Here is a 21154-nt window from a genome sequence, read left to right as displayed (position 1 = left end):
GAACGACAGGATGAATTTCTTTGGTCACTTGCAAACCTCCTAGAGCATGAGAACTAGAGGGGCTCCCCCACCAGTACCCCTTACCTCATATGCATGGAGAACCCAGATTTTTCACACTCAACGTCTTTGGCACCAATGATTTAAATTCAGCCACCATTCTGGTAAATATTTTTATTGTTAGTTTTATCAGAAAAACTTGTATTATAGGCAATTTCTGATACATAATTTTATTAGAGCCAGAGATGATCACTTCTTCTAGAAAAACAAACCTCTGAGATTAGAATGGAAGACGATGAAAAAACAGATTTCACTTCATAATTTACTTTTAGTAAGCCACCCAGTGCCTGCCAATTCCTTTGCGTGAGTATTACTTTAACATTGTGTAACAGGTCATTAATGGAGAACACACAAGCCCCAAGCCTTCATATCCTGAATCTTCAAGTCAATCATCAACTTTTCTTAGATTTTTGAAAACATGAAAATAAAAGCCATTTCTGATAAGGGCACTCATGCCACGTACGTTGTAAGGAGGTACAGCAGTCAAGGCTAAGCCTCATATTTTCCAGGTTTTAGCTGAAATTACCTTCACTGGTTTCTTAGATTCTTATCAGTCTTGTGTGGGGGCTATTTTGCTTTATTGGGCCTAAAGAGAGCACAGTATTAAAATACATCAATGATCTCTACTGACAATATGGCATGAGTGGGTTTCTAACTCTCTGGGGACATGAGTGGAGATATGACATGTCCCAGGACACAGGTGAGTGCCCCTAGTTATCCCTGAGCAGTTTCACACAATCACTTTGTCTCCATGGCCAAAGTCTGGGGTTGGATCTTCCTAGCAGCTTCCAGAACTGAAACTGGGTTCACTTTGTCTCCAAATTCTTTTTCTCGATGCTCGAGAAGAATGCCCTAAAAGGAAAACAAGAAGGAACATCAGTCCTCACTCTGAGTCACTCAATTCATGGGACAGACACTGAGTGGCAGCTTGGGCAGCAGCGGCCACAAATCCGGGTCAGGCCTGGCTCTGTTCCTGAGGGGTTCAGTTCTGGTGGCAAAACGGGACCAGGGAAGGTCACATCACAACGGATGGGCTGTTCCAGCAGCACTGTGGGAGCAGGAAGTCAGGAGGGGCATCTACATGGGGCAATATAATGGGGTGATCAGGGAAGGCTTCACAGATGATACAGCATGGAAGACAGCCACGTGTCTACAGGTAGAGCTGAAGTAAAAGAACACGCCAGGCGGAGAGAGAGCTGACACAGGATGAGCTTCCAGAGAAAAGCCTCAAGGTGTGCAAGTGAAGCTCAGAGGTCAGACTCTGACCATCTGAAAAGGGAGACACACCCTCTCTTGACTTCAGTTTTCCTAAGAAAGCAGAGGCCGCTCCTGATACTGTGAAGCAAAATGCTCTAGGAGAGAGGATACACCAAAGTACACGAAAGTGGTAAAAAACATAAAATAGTGTGCTTGAGATCAGTATCGAGGAATACTTGTAAAAAAGTTCCTCGACCCAGGACATCAGGGAGCTCATCTTAACAAAACAAATAAACAAACATCCATAAATGCATTTGCTGCACCATTACTTATAAAGACTTTTTTAAAAAACCCAAAAAGTCCCACCACACTGAGGTGACTACAGGGAAGCAGATCAGGAAACTATATTTACATGTCTAATAAAGTAGTACGCGGACATTAAAAATACTGAGAAAGAATATATAATGACAATAGGAAATGTTCATGATACACTGTTAAATGAAAAAAGAATAGTGAGATTTTCTAAAAAACAAACAAACAAACAAAAACCCACACAAAAATAAGAGGCTTCTCAGCTCTGTTCTGTTCTGGCGGGTTGTGCATGGCGGCTTACAGAATGGCTCTCCTCACCCTCTACTGTTGTGTTTTCAAATTTTCTATGTTGAAAACACATTGCTTCTTTAAAGTAAGCATGCTTTAACGATTACCATTACAAAGGAAAACTACGAAAACTCTGCTCTCCAGAATCCCGGAGGAAAGTCTAGCAGCTCAGCCAGGCCAGTCCACCTGCCACCAGAAAGGAAGAAGGCTGCGCTCCAGGGAGCACCAACAAAGTCCAATAACACACCTAGCAGCACCAGGAATGTGCCAGCCGGGCTTGGGGGGCCTGTGAGCACCAGATGAGTCACTGGCAGGCAAGGGAAGGCTGCCAGTGAGCTCTGCCCTGCCCCGGAGGCTGAGGGAAGGCAGAGCAAGGGAAGAGGAAGGAATCCCAAATCCCAGTGCGCCAGAGCCAGAAGAGGCTGGGCGACTGATCCTCTCGGGAAGGGGCCTGCCCAAGCACAAGGGCATCTGGAAGGGGTCTTTGGGAACCACTGCTGAGGAGAGGCCTTGGGCAGGGGAAGGGTGGGGGTCTCTGGAGGAGGACGTGTCTGAGTTCCTGAGTTCCATTTCCACTGTACCACTTAGCAGCTGTGTATCTCTTGGCGGATGAGCTTCCAGAGAAAAGCCTCAAGGTGTGCAAGTGAAGCTCAGAGGTCAGACTCTGACCATCTGAAAAGGGAGACACACCCTCTCTTGACTTGGCGGAGTTATTTCATATCATTCATAATTCCCTTCCTTACATGTAGATGGGAATAAAAATCCCTAACATCCCAGACTGGTTGTGAGGAAGGTATGATATGGGGTACATGAGGACTCAGAACAAGGCGGGCACTCGCTGGCAGCCATGATCACTAACACATTTCGGTATATTCACCAGAAAGGAAGCAAATAGGTTTGTATTATATCAGACACCAATCCATGCAAGATTCTAATACGGACAAGCAACAGCAGCTACCAAGGTTTAAAAGGAAGAGATTAGAAGAACTTAAAATTGAAAGATTTCGATTCCTAGTAGCTTTTATTCCTCCCAAACTGAGAGAAGTGTGCAATTATTAACATTAGCAGTGAGACCCACCAATGCAAATAATACTGTCTTTTTACAAAGGCGGCCTAGTGTGAACGTGACGCCCAAGGCTGGGAGAGACAGGACTCAAGGTCAGGCCATCAGTCTCGAGGTCCTCCTGTCGGGCCCTTGACACTGCATCCACTTCGCCCCACGCCTGCTCTGGCATCTGAAGGCACTGCCTTCCAGCACAGGGGAATGCCCCCAGCTCGAGGCTGCCTGCAGTCAACACGGAGCAGCCACCCACCTGCCTCCAGGGCCCACAGGGTCCCTGTGCTGACCCTGGAGCCTCAGAGCCAGGGCCCAGAGCAGCCTGTCTGTGGAGAAGTCTGCTACCTCTCCAGAGCGGCACCCCACAGGGAAAAGTGCTGTCTCCCCCAACATCTCCTTGCTACTCCCCCTAATTCGGCCTGTTTTTCTTCCTTCTCTTCTCTTCCTTTTCTCTACTGTCCATCCCTGATGACCTGGGAAAACTGCAGGGGAACAAGTTCTTTAAAGAATGAAAACGCTTTGGTTCAAGCACCGAAGACAGAACTTGACATCAGGAAACCCGGATGCAGGCACGTGCTCACCCACACCTCTCAGTCCCCAGTTACTGGCCCGCGGAACCCCCAGACCATCTCAGGACATTACTGTGATGAGTGAGGAGATCCAAGTGTGAGGTGGCCTGTGAGCAGATGTGTGGTAAAGGGTAATTCCCCTCCCTTTTCCTTCCTCACATTCCCGGGCTTTCTAGAAGGAAGGCTGCAAGACTCCAAGTAGGGAAGGTCACTCCCCACATTGGGGTCTTGTGCCTACAGACTCCCACAGATCCACAAGTGAACATGAGGAATTTACCTGCTTTCCTGATCCCACCACAAAAACTCCCCCAAGGATGAAGCCTTCGCCTTCCAGGTTTCCAGAAAAGCCTCCGTTCCGGGCTCGGAAGAAGTTGTACCAGACACCCAGACGGATAAATCCCATAAACATCATCTTCCGTCTTTGGGGACCGTAGAACTTTTTCTGTAGGAGCAAGAAAGACAGAGCCCCTTGGAGCAGCCTGTATGCCTGCCTTCCCCAAGGAGGAAAGGTTCCCAACAGGGCATTCGTTCTCAAAGACCCAAAGCCTGCTGCTTCATGTCCTCCCCCCAACCTAACCCACACACGGCTCCCATTCAGGAGCACTCCCAACTGCCCAGGGAAAGAGAACCCTGCCAGGCCAACTTCCAACCCCAGGACAGGTCCACGCTTGGGAAACAGATATGCAGCTTTCCACTCTGCCTCTAAGAGACACACGGGGCTCTTGTGCCCGACAGGGTGCTAACAGCCCAACATCCTGCACAGGTGAGAGCAGAGGGAAAAGGAATATGGCTGCAAGGAAGTAAGGGACAGGGGCTTGTGCTGGTCCCCACCTGCATGGTGCAAGAACCCAGCAGGGCTTCAGCAATTTCCCAGGCTCCCGTGCCCAGGTCACAGTTCAGGAAGGGCTCAAGTAATAACTGAGAGGACACCTGTCAAGTGTCCCATCACGCTCTGCCCAGAGGGCTGCACAAGCTCCTCCACGTCCAGGGCAGCCAAAAGAGAGGCCAGCCTCCAGCTCTAGGCCAGACATACCCTGGGCCAACGAGCTCTCCACACCTGAGCACAGTCCCCACCAGTCTGTGTCAACAGGCTCACAGGAGATGCACCTTTTCATCCAGGAAGATTTCTCCTTTGAAATAAGGCTGGAAGTCCTGCACTTCAGTCCTGATTTGTTCCTTCACCACTGCATACAGGGGGACTCCCAGCTCGTCCAGCTTGGGCTTCAGGGAAGACAGGTCCGCAGCCTCCTGCAGAAGACAGGGAACATCAGGGGCTCACACTGTTGTGGTTCTGCAGCTGGCCAAAGCCCGCTCCCCTGCAGACCCAGAGTGGTCTGGCACTGAATGCAGAACAAAAGCAACAAGACACCCAGAACAATGAAGGCCTGTGGAGCCCAGCAGAGCCTGTCCCAGCTGGGACCAGGGCCGCAGTTGTAGGGTGTCAGGCCCCCTCCTCAGCCCAGGCTTCTTGTTCTCTCCAGGGTGGGAAGAGGAGGCAAGGCTCCTATTATGGGTGTCCTAACCATGGCCTGGGGAGCATCCAGTACCTGAGAGATTGCCCCCAAACACGGCCCTGCACATGTAGCCATGATGCCCCTCCCCTGCACCTGACCAAACCAGCAAAGCCTAGGAGACAAACCCCACTTCGGCCGTGTGAATAGCTGCCTTCTCTCAGTTGGCTCCCCACCCCCCAACAATCTTCTTTTTCTCCCACTGAAATCCCACCCTCCAGAAAGGGGTCCCTGTTCTGAAAGTTCTCCCTGGCTCATCCAGCCTGGAGGAAAGCCCCAATTCTCTGTGCATATTCAATCTTTCTGCTTGGAGACTTTTTTGGAACCAAGTCTGTGTGTGATCACCAAGCTGAGCACGGTCACTTAAGTTCCCAAGTGTGTTTCATAGTTAGATGCTGTGTCTTCCATTTCTTGTACCCCTCCATGCCTCGCACATGGCTGGATACACAGAAGGTACCAGATACCAGGTGGAAAGATCTGAAGGTGAAGGTGGGTAGTAGGGAGACTGCGGCTGGACTGATAAATACAGACATCCTTGACTCTCATGAATTACATGCTGGATGAAGAAAGGAAACTACATGTGTCTTGGTAAAGCTTCACTGTTCAGAACAAATTCTTCACGACTGGTGTCAGAATTAAAGAAATAGCAGCCCATCTGCCTCCAATACAAGTTGCTGTATGGTAGCAACTACATTTAATTTTTTGTTTATTTTCTAGAACACATGAAAATGACAGCTAATGAAGCAGAATCCTCTATGATGCACTCATCAAGAGCTTCAGTGAGTGGCAGACTTTGCCCTACAACAGAGAGGACTACAGGTCTGCTGTGGCCAAAGACCACCTGTGTGTGAGATGAAAGGATTTACTCCCTTTTCCTGGGCTCTGTACCCTGGTGTGTCACTGCACAAGGCCATGAAGTGGAAATTCAGTCCTACACCTCTGGTCTGGGCCACTAAAATAACACAGACTGCCAACCAACACGTTTTTCACAAAATGCTCTGCCAGGCAGAGACTAGAGCACAGGCCAGCAGGTTGTAATTAGGGAGGGCAGTTGCTCTTGGGATCTTGTAGGTTTAACTGGCCTTGGGAAATCAAGTCACAACAGGTTTCCATGTTAGTATTTGAAGGCATCACAGACTTTGAACCAAAAGCCCTGAGTTTTAAGGCCTCACTTTCCTATGGTAGGTAGAATAATACCCATGGTAGGTAATAATAATATCATGGTAGGTAGAATAATAATCCACATCCTAATCCCAGGAAGCTGTGAATATGTTTTGTTACAGGGCCGGGGGAACTAAGGCAGTAGATGGTTGTTAACCAACTGATCTTAAAGGAGACCATCCTGTATTATCTGGGTGGCTCCAACCACAGGGGTCCTTCCAGCGACATGGTGATACAATAGGAGAAAGACTGGACCAGCCATCACTGGCTGTAAAAATGGAGGAAGGGGCCATGAGCCAAGGAGTACAATGGCCGCTAGCAGCAAAGAGGAAAGGAAATCACCTACCTCCTGGAGCCTCCAGAAGGAAGGCAGCCCTGCTGACACCTTGATTTTAGCCCAATGAGACCACTTGCAGAATTCGCACCGCTAGAAGTGTAAGCTAATACATTTGTGTTGTTTAAAGCCACCAAGTCTGTGATGATTTGTTACAGCAGCAACAGGAAATTAACACACCTCCCCACAGCAGTGTGACTTTGTCACAACCTCTGTCCCTCCACTTCTTCCTCTGTAAAACAAGCTGTATTTTCCAGGGATACATGGGGGAGACAACAGGCACTGATGTGCCCTGAATGTGAATACATTCTCTGTCAGCCCAGCCACACAGGCAGGAGAGAGAGCTCAAGGCTGAAAGGCAGGCCCAGGCTGAGGGAGGACAAACGGAGGAAGGAGGAAGACCACATGGACAGGGCCAACGCCACCACGTGAGAAGCAATGCTGTCTCATTCCCAGATCTCCCTCAGGCAAGGCAGATCTCAGAATCTAGGTCTTCTGCCACTGACTGTGCGACCAGGACAGGTCACCAAACCCCTCTGGCCTTCACCTATCTGTAAAGTGACAAGGCTGGACCCTGCTTTCCCTTGATAAGCTTCCTCACTTACCAAACAGGTGATCATGGCCTCCCTTTGAGGGGTCAACCTGGGGACCACCCGGTCGGTGAGCCTCAAGTTTCACCAAACACATCCACACCACTGGCATCACTGAGCTGCCAAGAGCACACAGTGAGGCAGCCAAGGAACCACGTGCAAATCTGTGGCTCTCAGCTGTCCCCCAGGGACTCCAGGTGGGCTCCCCAACAGGGAGCCAGGTAGGTCCACTCTACAAGTACAACCTTGTGCTCCCCACCCCTGCCCCGTGTGTGCGGCACCACAGGTGAGGGCTGCCCATGGCTGTACCAGTAACCATCCAGACACTACATTTCAATAAGCAGGTGCCTGTGCTGTGCATCAAGAACACGAAACTGGACCTGGTCCCCATCCCTGATTAAATGGGAAGATGGCCCCGGAAACAGTCCGTAAGAACGCAAGGGCCAGAGAGCGCCAAATGAGAGTCAAGTATGTTTGTTAACCCCAGAATATGGTGAGTTGTTAAAGGAATACACAAAGAGAATAAATCAAAAGAAATACCTAGAGCAAATAACAGCACTGATCAAAGGTCAGAGTGGGCCTACAGACCCTTGGTCTTGGCTGGAAATGTGTTGGCCCTGCTTGGCTAGACTCCTTTTCTCTGAACAGATCCTTGATGTACTAACCTCTCGGCAGAGGAAACAGCCTGGCCTGCGCACAGCCATAATCACAGCTCCATTCTTTTCCCAGAGCTCCTTTGCTTTGAAAGTCCTTGGTTCTGGGGAGAAAAGGCAAGTCAGTATTCTCTCCTCCCAGCCCAGCCTGGCCCCAACCATGAAGGAGCTCATAAACGGCACAAGTCTAGCAAAGGACTTGGAAACAGCAAACAGGAAACACAGACAGGAACTAATCACTGTTCAGAGGAAGGACCCCACTATATACCTGAAAGGGCCCTCCCCCATCAAAATCTATTGGCAAACGTGAACATCCCAAACTGGACCATTTCTGGAAAAATGGCAAATTCCTTTGCTGGTACTAGTGGACACTCTAATGATCCTTTAGGGCAGATACATGGCCAAAACCTGAAAGAGATCTTGCACTTTGATTAAAAAAAAAAAAACAAAACAAAAACCCTAATTTTAAAAAGAAAAAAGTATTCAATGGGAATATGTCAACAGAAATTTTAACCAAAAAAAATTTTTTTAAGATTTTATTTTTAAGTAATCTCTACACCCAACATGGGGCTTGAACTCACAATCCCAAGATCAAGAGTCACATGTTCCACCAACTAAGCCAGCCAGGTGTCCCACACTGATTTTTTTTTTAAAGTAGGCTCCACGACCAGCATGGAGCCCAAAACAGGGCTTGAACTCACAACCCTGAAATCAAGACCTAAGCTGAGATCAAGAGTCAAATGTTTAACCGAACTGAGCCACCCTAGGTGCCCCCTTATGAAAAAAAAATTTTAACCTAAATATGTTAACTGCAGTATTATTTACAGGAGAGGGTAGAAGATGCCCAGCAAGGAAATGCTTCAGGGCATTGAGGTTCTGCAGTTCAAGCCAGGCCGTGGTCAGATAGGGCCTGCATCCAGTGGGGCGGCCTTGAGCACACGCCGGCCCCTCCCCAGACCTCGGTTTCCTCATCCAGCAGCTCCACTGCGGACATCAAAAGACGGGTAGAAAAGTGCCCACCGCAGTGTCTGCGAACACAGAGTTAGTGAGGGCTCAGCAAGTAGCAACTCTTACTGTCGTGGCATTTCTCAGAAGAATCCGTGTCCCTGTGGGATGTTATGTGGAAAAACAGGAGCGGGCTGGGGTCTGTAATCGAATGAGATTGGGAAACCTTGGGTTGAACACAGCCAAACATCTCTCCACAGGACTTCGTAGTCCTCCACGAAGGTGACCTATGCTGTAAGTCTGCAGTCACAGTGCCTGCCTGTAGACAGGCTTCCTCACTTATGGAAGAGGTGATCATGGCCTCCCTTTGAGGAGCCAACCTGGAGACCACCTGGTCAGTGAGCCCCAAGTTTCACCAAACTCATGCCAACTGCATCCACACCACTGGCATCACTGAGCTACCCATGCCAAGAGCACACAGTGAGGCAGCCAAGGAACCACGTGCAAATCTGTGGCTCTCAGCTGTCCCCCAGGGACTCCAGGTGGGCTTCCCAATAGGGAGCCAGGTAGATCCACTCTACAAGTGCAACCTTGTGCTCCCCACTCCCCGCCCTGTGTGTGCGGCACCACAGGTGAGGGCTGCCCATGGCTGTACCAGTAACCATCCAGACACTGCATTTCAATAAGCAGGCGCCTGTGCTGCGCATCAGGAACACGGAATTGGATACACAGTGTTTCTCAAACGCATTTGACCCAGGAGCTCCTTTTTTTGTGAAGACCCAGGAGACAACAGCAGAAAGTGAAAAATGCTTTTGATAAGAAAAAGCTAAAATGTAAAACATGGTATCCAATAAGATCCCAACTGCATACCATGTACACATGAAAAGGAATGTGCAAAAATAAAAATGAGTGCTGTGTCAGGGTAATGGGCTTATCAGTAATTTAAAAAATGTTATTACATTTTTCCTAATGTTGTTATAGTGCCTTTTCAATTAAAAAAGAGAGCGAGAGAGAGCCTTTTTATAAGGAAAAAAATGAGTAAGTCTGCATCCCAGCACCTTGGAAAAGTACTGAGGCCTGTGGGGTCACTGCTTACCCTTTCCCAGGGTTTTCAGGTCTATGTCCTCCAAATATTCCAGCGTCGCTTTCTGGGACTTGGACAGAAACACGTCTGTGTTGGCCAGGAGCAGGGCCAAGGCAGCCGCCCCCAGGGCCCCCGCGCCAATGGACCACATCCCCATGCTGAAGAAACTCAGATCCTGGAGGAAAGACATTTCTGGAGATTGAGAGGAAGGAAGATGTTATTGCTCCCACTTTGAGAGATCTGGAATCTGGTCTCCATGCAAGCCTCTGCCTGGGCAGCCAACCAGGAGGCCAGAGGCAGGGGAAGGGAACAGCGGCATCAGAGACGGGAGCAGATGATAGGACCGAGCAGATGAGGGCCGCTGAGCACCTGCTGCCACAAGAGCCTGGGGAAATAACAGACACGTGGAGGTTCCTGCCCCAGGGAGCTCACTCGTGGGCAGGCCGATAACAGAGAAATGACAGCACTCTGAGATGCCTCTCTTGACTTTGGGCCGTGGCCTCCCAGCTCTGTGGTGAGTCCACGCTGGGCCCCCTGGAGGCAGCCTCCTTCCCCTTTCTCCTCCCTTTCGCTGGCTGCTTTTCCTTCATAGTCTGGAAGTCTCTGCTATCACCTCCCTGGGGGAGGGGCAGCCTGTTCTTCTTTGATCAAGAAATACTCAGAACACCAATCACACTGTTTTGTTATCTTATCCTTCTTCCTTTTCAGTTTGTGAATCCCTCAGAAACAGAGACCCTACCATTTATCCAGCCCCCAGGCAGTGCCCGGCAGGGCCTCACTCCTGGTAGGCAGGCAATCTCAGGACCTTCTCTCAACTGAGAATAGCTCTATGTTGCATTCATTATACAAATAAAACAGGCTGAGTGAAAAAAAAACAAAAATCAAAAAAGAAGCAATACATAAAACCAGAGTCGATGAGAAAAGTAAATGTCCCCTGAAAATCTAGCAGCTATTGAATGACATAGTTGAACAGAGATGGCCACTAGTAAACACCAGTGTCTAATCTGACATTCTGCCCCGTGTGCCTAGCACTACACAGATGTCTGCTGAGTGAAGGGGAGTCGGCCCAGAGAGGAGGCATTATGTAAACAAAGAGCACGGTGCTGGGTGTCTGTCTGCCTCAGAGGGGCTGGCGAAAGACGTCTGCATGGGCCAAGGGGCTCTGCAGTTGCAGTGGAGTCCCAGGCAGGTCCTGCAGAATCCAGCCTTGTTCCAGCTCACTCCTGAGGGCCTCCCTAAGGCTTCCTCTAGTTGGGTCCCTCAGACCGCAGCAGGTACCCCATCCAGCCTGCCTGCTCCTGACAACTACTTAAAATACTTCTGTTCCAGCCATGGCCCTCCAGCCATCCTAGGGTCTTATACTGGGGACTTCCTCCCTACGTACCAGCATGACTCTGGTTAGAGGTCCCTGGGAACAGACCCGGTGTGTATGTGTGTGCCCCCAACCAGACTTCTGACTCCCCTCCAGCACTTGGCTGGAGAGAGGATTTCTCTACAGGATTAAGCAAAGGCCCAGAAATCCACATGCCACTGCCACAGGATGGGCTTCGAGGGACCCACTGCCATAAGGTGGGATTGGGAGTAATCTGGTGGTGAGGAGTTCGGGAAGAGAGGGTAGGCCAGCCTTGTGTTAGGCCAGCAGGAAAAGTTCGGATTTGAGTTAAGAAATAAAAGGGGTCTTCCAGGCCAGTGGGGTGGGGAGGAGGAATGCCGAGATGAAAAGAACATTGCAGAAAGAGGAATCTGGCACCAGCATACCAGGGAAGGGGGGGGGGGGGGGGGGGGGGGGGGGGGGGGGCTAGGGCACCTCTGATGGGAGGGACTGGAGCTGGAGAGAGGAGTTTCTTACAACTGCACTTCTCACTGCGGCCTCCTGACCTGGCAGCACAGGCATCACATTGAAGTGAAGAGCTCATGCCTTATCTCAGGACTAAGGAATCATCAGCTGCATTTTAATCAGACCAGGCAGGCAGTTCACCTGCACACAGAAGTTGGAGAAGCACTGTCTCAGAGCAAAGAATCCAGGATTTTGCTCTTGGTGAGCCATAAGCCGCAGAATAAGGTCCAGTGATGAGGGCAGGCTGGCCTGGGAGAGCTGCGCCCTCCAGCTTCCCTTCTCAGCTCACTACGGGGGACAGCGGGGCTCTTGGTGAGCCCATCTCCACGTTTCTTCCTGGGATGTCCTACCCCATCGGTTCTGTTCTTCAGGACTCTGACACCTTGTCAAGAAGGCTTCCTGGATGCTCTGCCTACCCTCGCTACCACTCCCAAGAGACACTTCGTACCCAGTACACTTCCTGTGCGGTCCACACAAGATGTGGACATATCTACCTTTGACTCTGTCCCTCAGGTCGTCTCTGAACTGCCATGCCCAGCACAGTGCCTGCTTGGTACACAGTGATCTCTCCAAAATTGTGCACACAAGTGAATTCAATAGAATCGAATGATGAGGATGATGACTCATGGAGAACCCCAGTTCTTGGGCCAAGCAGGAAAGAACCTTCCAGCCCACGGCCTGGCTTCCAGTTCTTTTACGAGGCAAAGTTAACACATTACTCAATTATAACTCACAGAACAATTAGGGGTATTCACAGAACCACCACAGCTCTCACCTGTGTGCTATAAACAGGAGATTCCCCAGAGCCTGGAACAATTTCTGCACTTCTACACACATCCCAAACACCCCTGGATTTCTGACATGTGTGTATGATTCCGGAGCAGATGGTGTGGTCTCTGATCACAGATCTGATAACATTTCTGTGGCAGCACACAAAGACCAGCTTACGTCTACCCTACAAAAGGACTCGCTTCAACTCCCAAAACACTTGAATGCACTGCGGGAAGCCCAGAGAGCCTTACGCTCAGCTCCACATTCTCCTAACACACCACTGTGGCTTTAGAGACCAACAGGCTCCATCTTCCCACCAACAACCAGTTAGCCTGTTTGCTCATGACTGCAAGGGAACAGGACTCTACTAGACTCAACATTTATTTCCAATCATTTATTCAGCACTGACCTGTTCAATAAATGGCAATTTGGGAGGATATACAACTAAATGAAACACAATCCTCAAGGACACACAGGCCTAGCACACAGATAACAGAAATTCAAGTGGAAAGGGGAGGCAGCTTGGGCCAGGTATGAACATGAAGCCATGGGGATGAGAGCCAGCTCCATCTGATATGGGAAGCCACAGAAACACCCAGAAGGAAGTGGCTTTGGGGCTGGCATGGGACTCGGGGGGGGGGGGGGGGGGGCAGAATGGAAGGTCTAGGCCCTGCCTGGGCCGAATAAGCCTGAGAAAGACCAGGCTGGCTGGGGGGGTTGGGAGATGGGTGGATATCAGTGCTCAAGGCACTGGGAGAATGCAAACTTCTATGTCCCAAAGGCCCCCAACCCCCCTACCTCAAGTTCAAGAGCCAGAATACAAGATGTGGGTGTTGTTTACCACCCCACTCCCACCTCGAGCTGTGACCCAGAAAGTGTGAGCAAAGAATCACCCCTTTGAGGAGCGTGGACCTCACTCTCAGCCCCAGCAGCACTAAGATGTGAGAACAGTATTAGCTCCAGAGGTGAGTCAGGACTCTCCATGAACATACGCCAGGGGACCTCTAGCAGCTGGCTCTTCTGCTGGGGTTAGCGGTGAAAATTCACCCCTGGAAACACCTAGAGAATGTGCAGGTCCAGCCCCTCAGCCAAGCCTCCTTGAGCTACGAAGCAATTCCCATCCTGGCCCATCTTGGAGCATGTACCACTGCAACTTGCTGCATAGTGAGACTGACTCGGGCTCCTGGATCACAGCTATTCCCAGGACAAAAAGCGGGGAGGGGAGGGAGACCCTCCTCTCTCAAGAGAACAAAGCATTTTCACATGGGCCTCTAAGGCTATTGGGAGAGATAGGGATTTATTTCGTGTCACTTGATGCTCAGGGCCTAGTTTCATTCACCCAACAGTCCTTGATGCAGATATTACCCAGTTTTACAGCGGACAGCACTGACTTTGGAGAAGTTCAGGACTTCTCCAGTGTCACAGAGCTCACAGGCAGCAGTACAGTAACCAGGACCCAGATCACTAGGATTCTAAAGCTGCAGTCTTCTACCGTCATATCTTGCCTCCCCACACATTCATTTGTGGGTTTCTGTGGGTCAAGGGGTATGATCCCCCTTTGTCTTAAAGAGCATTAAAAAAAAAAAAAACTGACTTGTTTTTTCAGTCACCAAATACAGCCAAACCATTAAAGGAAATTTACCATATGACAGATGTCCCTTCTCTGTCCTCCCCTTCCTAGCCTCATCTGTTAAGGAAAAGGTCAGTTTCTCTGAGAGGTAATAGCAAGGTCTCTAGAGAAGCCCGCCCCCACCTGATGCGGCTACAGCCCTCGTTTCCCACCGTGGGACTTACCTGGTCTCATCCTCTCCCACAAAAGGTGAAGCATGCTAAAAGCACAGCCGAACAACAGCTGTGGCCGCTCAGAGTGGCAGCTCTGGTGAGGGGAGAGCATGCTGGTAAGGGGGAAAAGACCCAGCTGGGCTCCCTAGGCGAAGCTGGGCTCATCCCTTCTCCCAGCCTCATTTTCCTCTACTCCAAAATGATGGGACTGGACTAGGTGAATGCGAAGGCTCCTTAAAGCATCCCAGTGCCATCATGGGGGTCTATCAAAACCAGCTCACTTTGGAGTCTGCACATTCTTGGGTCCCCATCAGAACTCTCCCCGCCTCCAGTTCAATTTCCAGAGGGCTTCTTCCCTGCAGCCCAGAACGCCACAAGCCACTTCCCGCCCCAGTCCCTGATCCCCAACCTCCATAGTTCAAACCAGGGAGCAGGGTACTCACCATTCACAGCGGCCACATCCGCTCCTGCTGACAAAGAGGCCGACCCAGCAAGAGCAGGCGGGAATCAGGCTGCAGGGGAGGGCTGGAGGCGGGGCTCTGGAGTCCCGCCTATGGCCCCAAGCTCACTCTCTCACACCATGGGCAGGACCAGGCCACCCAGAAACCCTGGGGCTCCTTCAGCTGTTAATACTCAATCTCCAGAACATCAAAATGGAGAGCTGCCAAGGCCCCCAGCCCTTCAAATAGCTGAACAAAGTTTGAGTCATTTGCAGTCATGCAGATTGTAACATTTATCAAGTGCCAACAGACCTTCCCTGCTATCCGGTGCAGACGAATGAAGTGAAGGCCTTAACACCGCCCACGTGTCATACTAACTGAGATCAAAGAGAGATGTCCCTTTCTCCATGGCTCCTTCCGCGGCCTGCTCCTTGCCCCATCCATCACCCCACACCCAAGAAGTCAGCAGGCACCACTGAGAGTAAGGGTACTTGCTATCTGTTCTTTACCCCGCTTTGCCTTGACTTCTGGTTCCTCCACTTAAGTGGCTCCTCTCACCCCACCCCTTCCTGGGTGACCTCACCTACTTCCAGCACTTCACTCCCACCCCTTGGTATTGACTTCCAGGTTCCAATTGCTGTTCCTGACTCAGAGTTTGCACTTGGGGGTTCTGGAAGTCATCTCTGTGGCACCATGACCAACACTGACCTCCACTTAGAGTCAGTGTTTCTTCCGGAGTTCCCCAGCTGACTGCTCAAGCCAGAAGCTGAGAGTCACAGCCCACTCCTTCTCCCTCGCTGCCCGCCTCTAATGAGTCAGGAAGTTCCATCCATCCTGTGAAACATGTTTGCCCCCCACCCCCCGAGGCCCCTGTTACTCCATGCTGGTCCACTCTGCTAAGCACAGAACAGGCTTGGCCAGAGCCAGGTCCTCTCCAGCTTTCTCTCCACGCTGCAGCCAGAGTGGCAGTAGAAACCCCAACCTGCCCGCATCCTTGCCTGGTCCTGGGCTCTCTAAACTCCTCGGCACGGCCGATGGTGCCCGTCACAGCATTCCGACCACGCCACGCGCAAGGACCGTTAACATGTCTTGTTAGGCCTCCGAACCGTTGCTGTGCTGTTTCCTTTGCCCAGGATGCCCCTCCCCGCCATGCAAACAATGTGAAGGCCCGGCACAAATAACACTCTGTCTCCCAAGTGTCTTCCTGAAAGCCCCACTATCAACTGTTCCCTCACCTCTGATTATATAGCACGTGCGGAAACGCACACGTACCTTTGCACACCGCACAAGCAAATGGACTCAGTGTACTTTAAGTTACTGGCGTGTCTATGTACACACTATGGTGGAGCAATCTGAGAGCAGCGGCTGCTACCCCCAGCACTTAACACAAATCCTGCTCATCAGTAGGCCGTCAATGTCCAACGAAATTATCTGAATATTATTCTTTAAACTCCATGTTGGAACTGATTTGGAGGTACCCAATTTCAGCTCAGTATCAGAAAGTAATTTTGGACAGGGCTGGCTTGACCTTGAATCAAACACTCAAGCCTGGGGTTTAGGTGATCTTGGGTTGGGTCCTAGCCCCACTGCTCAATGGCAAGGCAATCTGAGCACCAGCGGCCAGCGCTCTCCTGCGGGATGTGCACATGCTCACTCCCTGCTTCCCTAGGCCTAATTCCTGCCTGTTCAAGGAGCTGCCTCTGGGCAGGAACTGATAAAGTCTTCATAAAACAAAGTATCAGCACTGGGTGGGATAATTCATGTCTGAAACAAGTAGAGACAGCATCGTAGTCTATACACAGAGGGTACATCTGCCCAGCCCAGCCCCACCCAGGGAATCCTCCCTCGCCAGAATGAGCTGGCTTGAGACAGGCCAAAAGGAATAGAAGGGTGCTGAGGAAGGCAAAGGAAACTAAGAATGCACATGGGCCTCCTTGCCTCCAGCCCTCAGTGAATGAGGCCGGAAGGGACGTTTCATCTTCCTTCTTTGCTCTCCTGTCCCCTCTCCTTCTGTCACAGCTCTGGTCAGCCCCTCCTTCACTGATAAATGAGGAAACTAAGGCCAGAGGAGGGGCTATCTAGTCCAAGGTCACATGGGGGTAGGGCTGGTCAGTGGCTGTGCTGGGACTCAGGTCTGGGTCTCCCAACCCCCAATCCATGGCTATCTATCCTGCACTGGACACTCCTGCAGTAGCTGGAACAGTGTGGGGTAGGGGTGGGGGATCAGGGTTCAGGAAGGCCGGGGGTGGGGGGTGGTTCCTGAAGTCTGTTCGCTGGCCTGAAGGCTGAAAGCAAAACTGCTCCTGAACAGGGACTGGGAAATCTGTGGCTAGAGACAGCACCAGTCTTTCCCAGGCCCAGTGCTTTGCAAGCAGCTTACCGTGCAAAGCCAAATGTTTTTGTAAGGGTCACATTGCCCATTCTCAGTTGGGAAGCCATTCTGCACCTTTCCTCCCCACAGTAACAAGGTCCTGTCGATCCTGGATGATACACGGACAGGCTTAAAAATGCCAGTTTAGCAGGCTGGTGACATGCGCACCCAGGGCCCCACGAGCAGTAGGGGATGCGTTCCCACCCACCCTCATCATCAAGGACCACAGACCTGGCCACTTGCAGTGAGCTCTTACCGACTTGCCTCAGTCTCCAACTTCCTGTTCTGCTCCTTGGGGCGACCGTCTGCCCAGCTCTGGCCCAGCTGTCCTCTCAGATGCCAGAGTCAGGAAGTTCTGAACAGATGCTGAAAGCAGAACAAGGGGACATAATCAGCTACTGGGAAACTCTGGGACAAAAACAAATCCTCTGATCAGGGATTGAAGCTACAGCCCCCCAACATATGTGGGTATTCTGCCCCTCACTTGCACGGCCTCCTGACCAGGCTCAGAACACCAGCTCTGTCAAGTTATATGGGTGTGGATGGGAGGGCAAGGGTAATACCACAAAAGACCCTGGGTTTCTACTCTTTGAGAGGTTTCCTTGTCCTTCAGTATCTCCTTCCTAAAAAGAAGGGAATTTGAGGGGTTGTCGGGAAGAATATACAAGAGCAACATACAACACAATAAAATATTGCAGAACACTTATTTCTTAGTACTGCAGAATTTAAGGCAGGATCTTTCTCTTCTTCGCGGGACTCAGATTCACTCGTTCTTTGAGCGCAGGTCATTTGAAGAACATAAAACACTGAACAACTTCTCCAGCTGTGCCACCCAGCTGTGTTACTACAGGCCTGCCTCCTGGGCATAACTCTGGGTCCGGAGGGAACCCTGGCTGGTCTCAGGCCCCTCTGGCCTAGCTGTCCACTCTACAGTGCATCCTCTGTGCGGCTCCTGTCACCAATGCCTTCTGCACTAACAGCACCAGGAAAGGCAAAGGGCACTGTCCCAGTTGAAACCTCCCTGTGCCAAAGGCCACTGAGCACAGAGGTGAGGCTAGTGCCTCCAGCCTCTGGACAGTTGTTGCCACACAAGCCTCAGGAGAGGGAGACTTGGGAGTCTCTCAGCTCAACATTTCATAAAGAGGCAAGAATTTCGCTGGCGGGAGAGCTGCCTTATTTCTGAGATACTTACAGAGCCTGGGGTTTCAAGCCCCAGAATTCTAGTCCTAATCAAATTTTGAGAACCAATTAAGTGACACAAGCCGATAAGACAATCATCAGAAATGTCTTCTGTACCCCTAGGGAACAATGCATAAGATCTTAATGCCATGCATGCCCTTATGGGTGTATGTGTGTGGGGGGGGGGGTGTATGGGAAAAGCCACACCAAGAATAACTAAAATCTACATCAAATTCCTACAGGTTGTAGAACCTGGACAAGGCACGGTTTTTGCAACAGTAAAATGTGAATGATTCCCAAATTACCTTCGACAGAGTTGTAACAATCAAATGATTAAATGTACAGATGGTGCAGGGTACCTGGGTGGTGCAGACAGTTAAGCAACCGACTGTTGGTTTCAGCTCAGGCCCTGATCTCAGGGTCGTGGGATGGAGCGCTATCTGGGGCTCCTGGCTGAGTCTGCTTGGGACTCTCTCTCCCTATGCCCCTCCCTCCCTTTCTAAAAAAAAAAAAAAATCTTTTTTAAAAATGTACAGATGGTGCTTTGTAAGCTACCTTAGAGTGACATAAATATGAGGTATAATGCTGACTCATTTCTAGACTAGTCAATGACTGCCCCTAAAACGTAGTTTGTACACAAGATGGAGGGTTTCTGATGACTGGCTATGTTCCAAGGAGTTGGGGTTTGCATTCTGAATCCCAGTTCTTGGACTCCTGGACTGGGCTAGAGCAGGAGCATCCAGCAGGCTCCTGGACAATGCACTTTAAAATGAATCCTAAGTGATTTTTTTTTTAATCATCTACCAAGTTCAAAGAAGAATATACTGAAATTAAAAAAAAAAAAACACACACTAAATTGAAGTCTAAGTAATTGAGCTGCAGAAACAGCATGGTCTGGAAGGAACAAAAGGCCCAGAGTCAGCTTGCTCTGAACTCCAGTCCAGCTTCTGGACTCCCGGGGTGTGCTCCCTCCCCAGAGCTCTAGTCAGGCTGGGCCTCGACCACTTTTCTCTCCCTGCCCTTCACCTCCCTGCCCCTGCAACAACCTCGAGACTGTCAGATCGGTGCCTTGTTCGTCTCTTCATTCCCAGACTTCAGCACAGGCATTTTAAATGTACACTTGGACTCTTTCCAATTCTGTCAGGCGTGTGTAGCTTTTAGGGGAAGGAGGGAGCAGGTGCCTGAGATTCTGAGAAAACCGTGGCCCCATAAAACACACGACCGACCGTATGGAAGCCCAGAGCCTATGCAAACGCAGAGCCGGGGAGCCAGGTCCCCCAACTACTGTCGGTTCACCTGCGGCTGTTCCGCCCGCTACCCCCAGGCAGCCCCCGGGCCCGCCTCGGGCTCGGCCCGGCGAAAAGGGCGCGCCAGGGCGGAGTCCTTTTCTCAATTCTCCGTCCCAACAGTTCAGGCAGGTCGGTGTCAGCGGCCTCAAAGCCCGGGGACGGGGAAGGGGTAGGGGGGTGGTTCTCCGCCAGTCAGATCGGCGCCGGCCCCGGGTCTTCGGACCTCCAACGCGGGGTTCTCCCGCTGACCGCGGCGCGCCGAGCCGGGAGGGACGCCGTCCGCCGCGGCTGTGGTGGGGGCTGCCTGGGGCCTCGCAGGTGCGGCCGCGCCCCGCCGGCTCGGAGGGAGCTTCCAGCCGGCTCTGGAGCCGCCCGAGGGGTCCACCCGCGCAGCGCCGACCGGGCCTCCTGCCTCAGTTTCCTCACCTGCGCCGCGGCTGGGCTCACCCCAGCGGACGTCACCTGCGCGCATGCAGCCAGCCCCGCTTTCCCCCGCCCCGCTGCCCCGGGGCCCGGCGCCTGGGGGCTAGTGGGCCAAGCCCTCCCCCGCCCCAGGGGTCCGAGGGGTGGCCCCCGCGCCTGCGCTCCTTAGCGCCGGCGCCGCCGTGCCTCTCCCACGTGACCAGCCCCGCTCCTCTGGAAGGAGCTGGGACTCCACCCCCTCCCCCGGCAGGGCCCCGCCCCCTGTGGGAGGAGCCCCGGCTCTGCGGCCGTCCCATTTCTTTGGCACTGCGCCCGGTGCCGAGTTCGCCTTCGACCCTGTGCGACTCTCGGGCAGCTCCACCTGCGGTCCCTCGTTCTCACAGCGCTAGCTTAGCTCAGTCCTTCGCGAGTGGTGACCCTAGGCCCTTGACTCATTCATTAGGGGCACTGCCTGGAGCAAAAGGAGGCTCTGGACTGCCTTAGTTGATCTGAAAGCACCTGCCCGGTAGCCGTGGGCCGAAGACACCTTTCAGCTCAGCGATTTTTTGAGCAGTTTTTTTATGGACTTTTTTTTTTCTTTTTGGCATAGGGATGAGGAATCTTTACGACCGACGCATTCCAATAAGTGTCCCTTCAAGCTTTAGGGACAAATTCAGAATTGATAGCCCCTGACCCCATCTCACATTCTCTTTCATCCCCAAATCCTAGCCATTGGGCAGAGGATAGTGCCTGATGGCCTGGAGCACCGGCTCCTGGGATGTTGCCGGGCTCCTCTTGGAGTCTGAGTAACATGGTCTAGTTTGGCCTACACTTACTCACCCATTCATTCACTCATTCTTTTACTCCTCATACGTTAACTGTCCACACTGTTTTAAGAAAGTAGGCGGTTGGAAGAACACCTTTCCTGAGACAGGAAGAACTGACTCACAATACAACACTTAAAATATCACTAGGACAACGGGTGATCAGTCACAGTGTTGAATGTTGTAGCAAAGCAGGGCTGGCATACCCACCTGTCAGGAGTGGCCATCTGCCTGCAATGCCTTCCCCCCACTTCACCTGGGAACTACCTACTGGTGTACAAAGACCAAAGACTTCCCTGATTTACCTCCCTGACCTCCCAATCGGTCTCCAGTTTCTTTGTGAGCTTATGGACCTAAAGGATCTATTCAAGAGGTCTCTCCTTGACCCAGATGGTGAGTTCTTTTGTTCATCTATGGGACCCCAGAGTCTGGCCCAGGGCCAGCACCAGGACATACTTGGAAGTGTTATGAAAAAGAGGGTGTTTCTAGATTGAGGGTGAG

At 51.4% G+C, this 21154-nt stretch overlaps 1 protein-coding gene across 6 annotated transcripts; it reads right to left on the bottom strand.

Moving 5' to 3' along the window:
• Positions 1–156: 156 nt before the first annotated feature.
• Positions 157–20029, bottom strand: PRXL2A (peroxiredoxin like 2A). 6 transcript variants are annotated; one of them, XM_027596534.2, is made up of 7 exons: positions 19854–20029; positions 17224–17325; positions 9771–9950; positions 7742–7833; positions 4588–4728; positions 3758–3922; positions 157–909 (listed from the first exon to the last, which is right to left on the bottom strand). In XM_027596534.2, the coding sequence occupies exons 3-7, from the start codon at positions 9946–9948 to the stop codon at positions 796–798; spliced, it is 690 nt and encodes a 229-aa protein (XP_027452335.1). In that variant the 5' UTR covers positions 9949–9950; positions 17224–17325; positions 19854–20029; the 3' UTR covers positions 157–795. The 6 variants fall into 6 exon arrangements, with proteins under 6 accessions (XP_027452335.1, XP_027452334.1, XP_027452338.1 ...); XM_027596533.2 differs by having other exon boundaries at positions 17216–17325; positions 19854–20028; XM_027596537.2 differs by having other exon boundaries at positions 9771–9933; positions 17216–17325; positions 19854–20028.
• Positions 20030–21154: the final 1125 nt, after the last annotated feature.

Source organism: Zalophus californianus, chromosome 15 (genome assembly GCF_009762305.2).
Source record: "Zalophus californianus isolate mZalCal1 chromosome 15, mZalCal1.pri.v2, whole genome shotgun sequence".
NCBI lineage: Eukaryota > Metazoa > Chordata > Mammalia > Carnivora > Otariidae > Zalophus > Zalophus californianus.
This window is presented reverse-complemented; position numbering and strand designations above follow the sequence as displayed.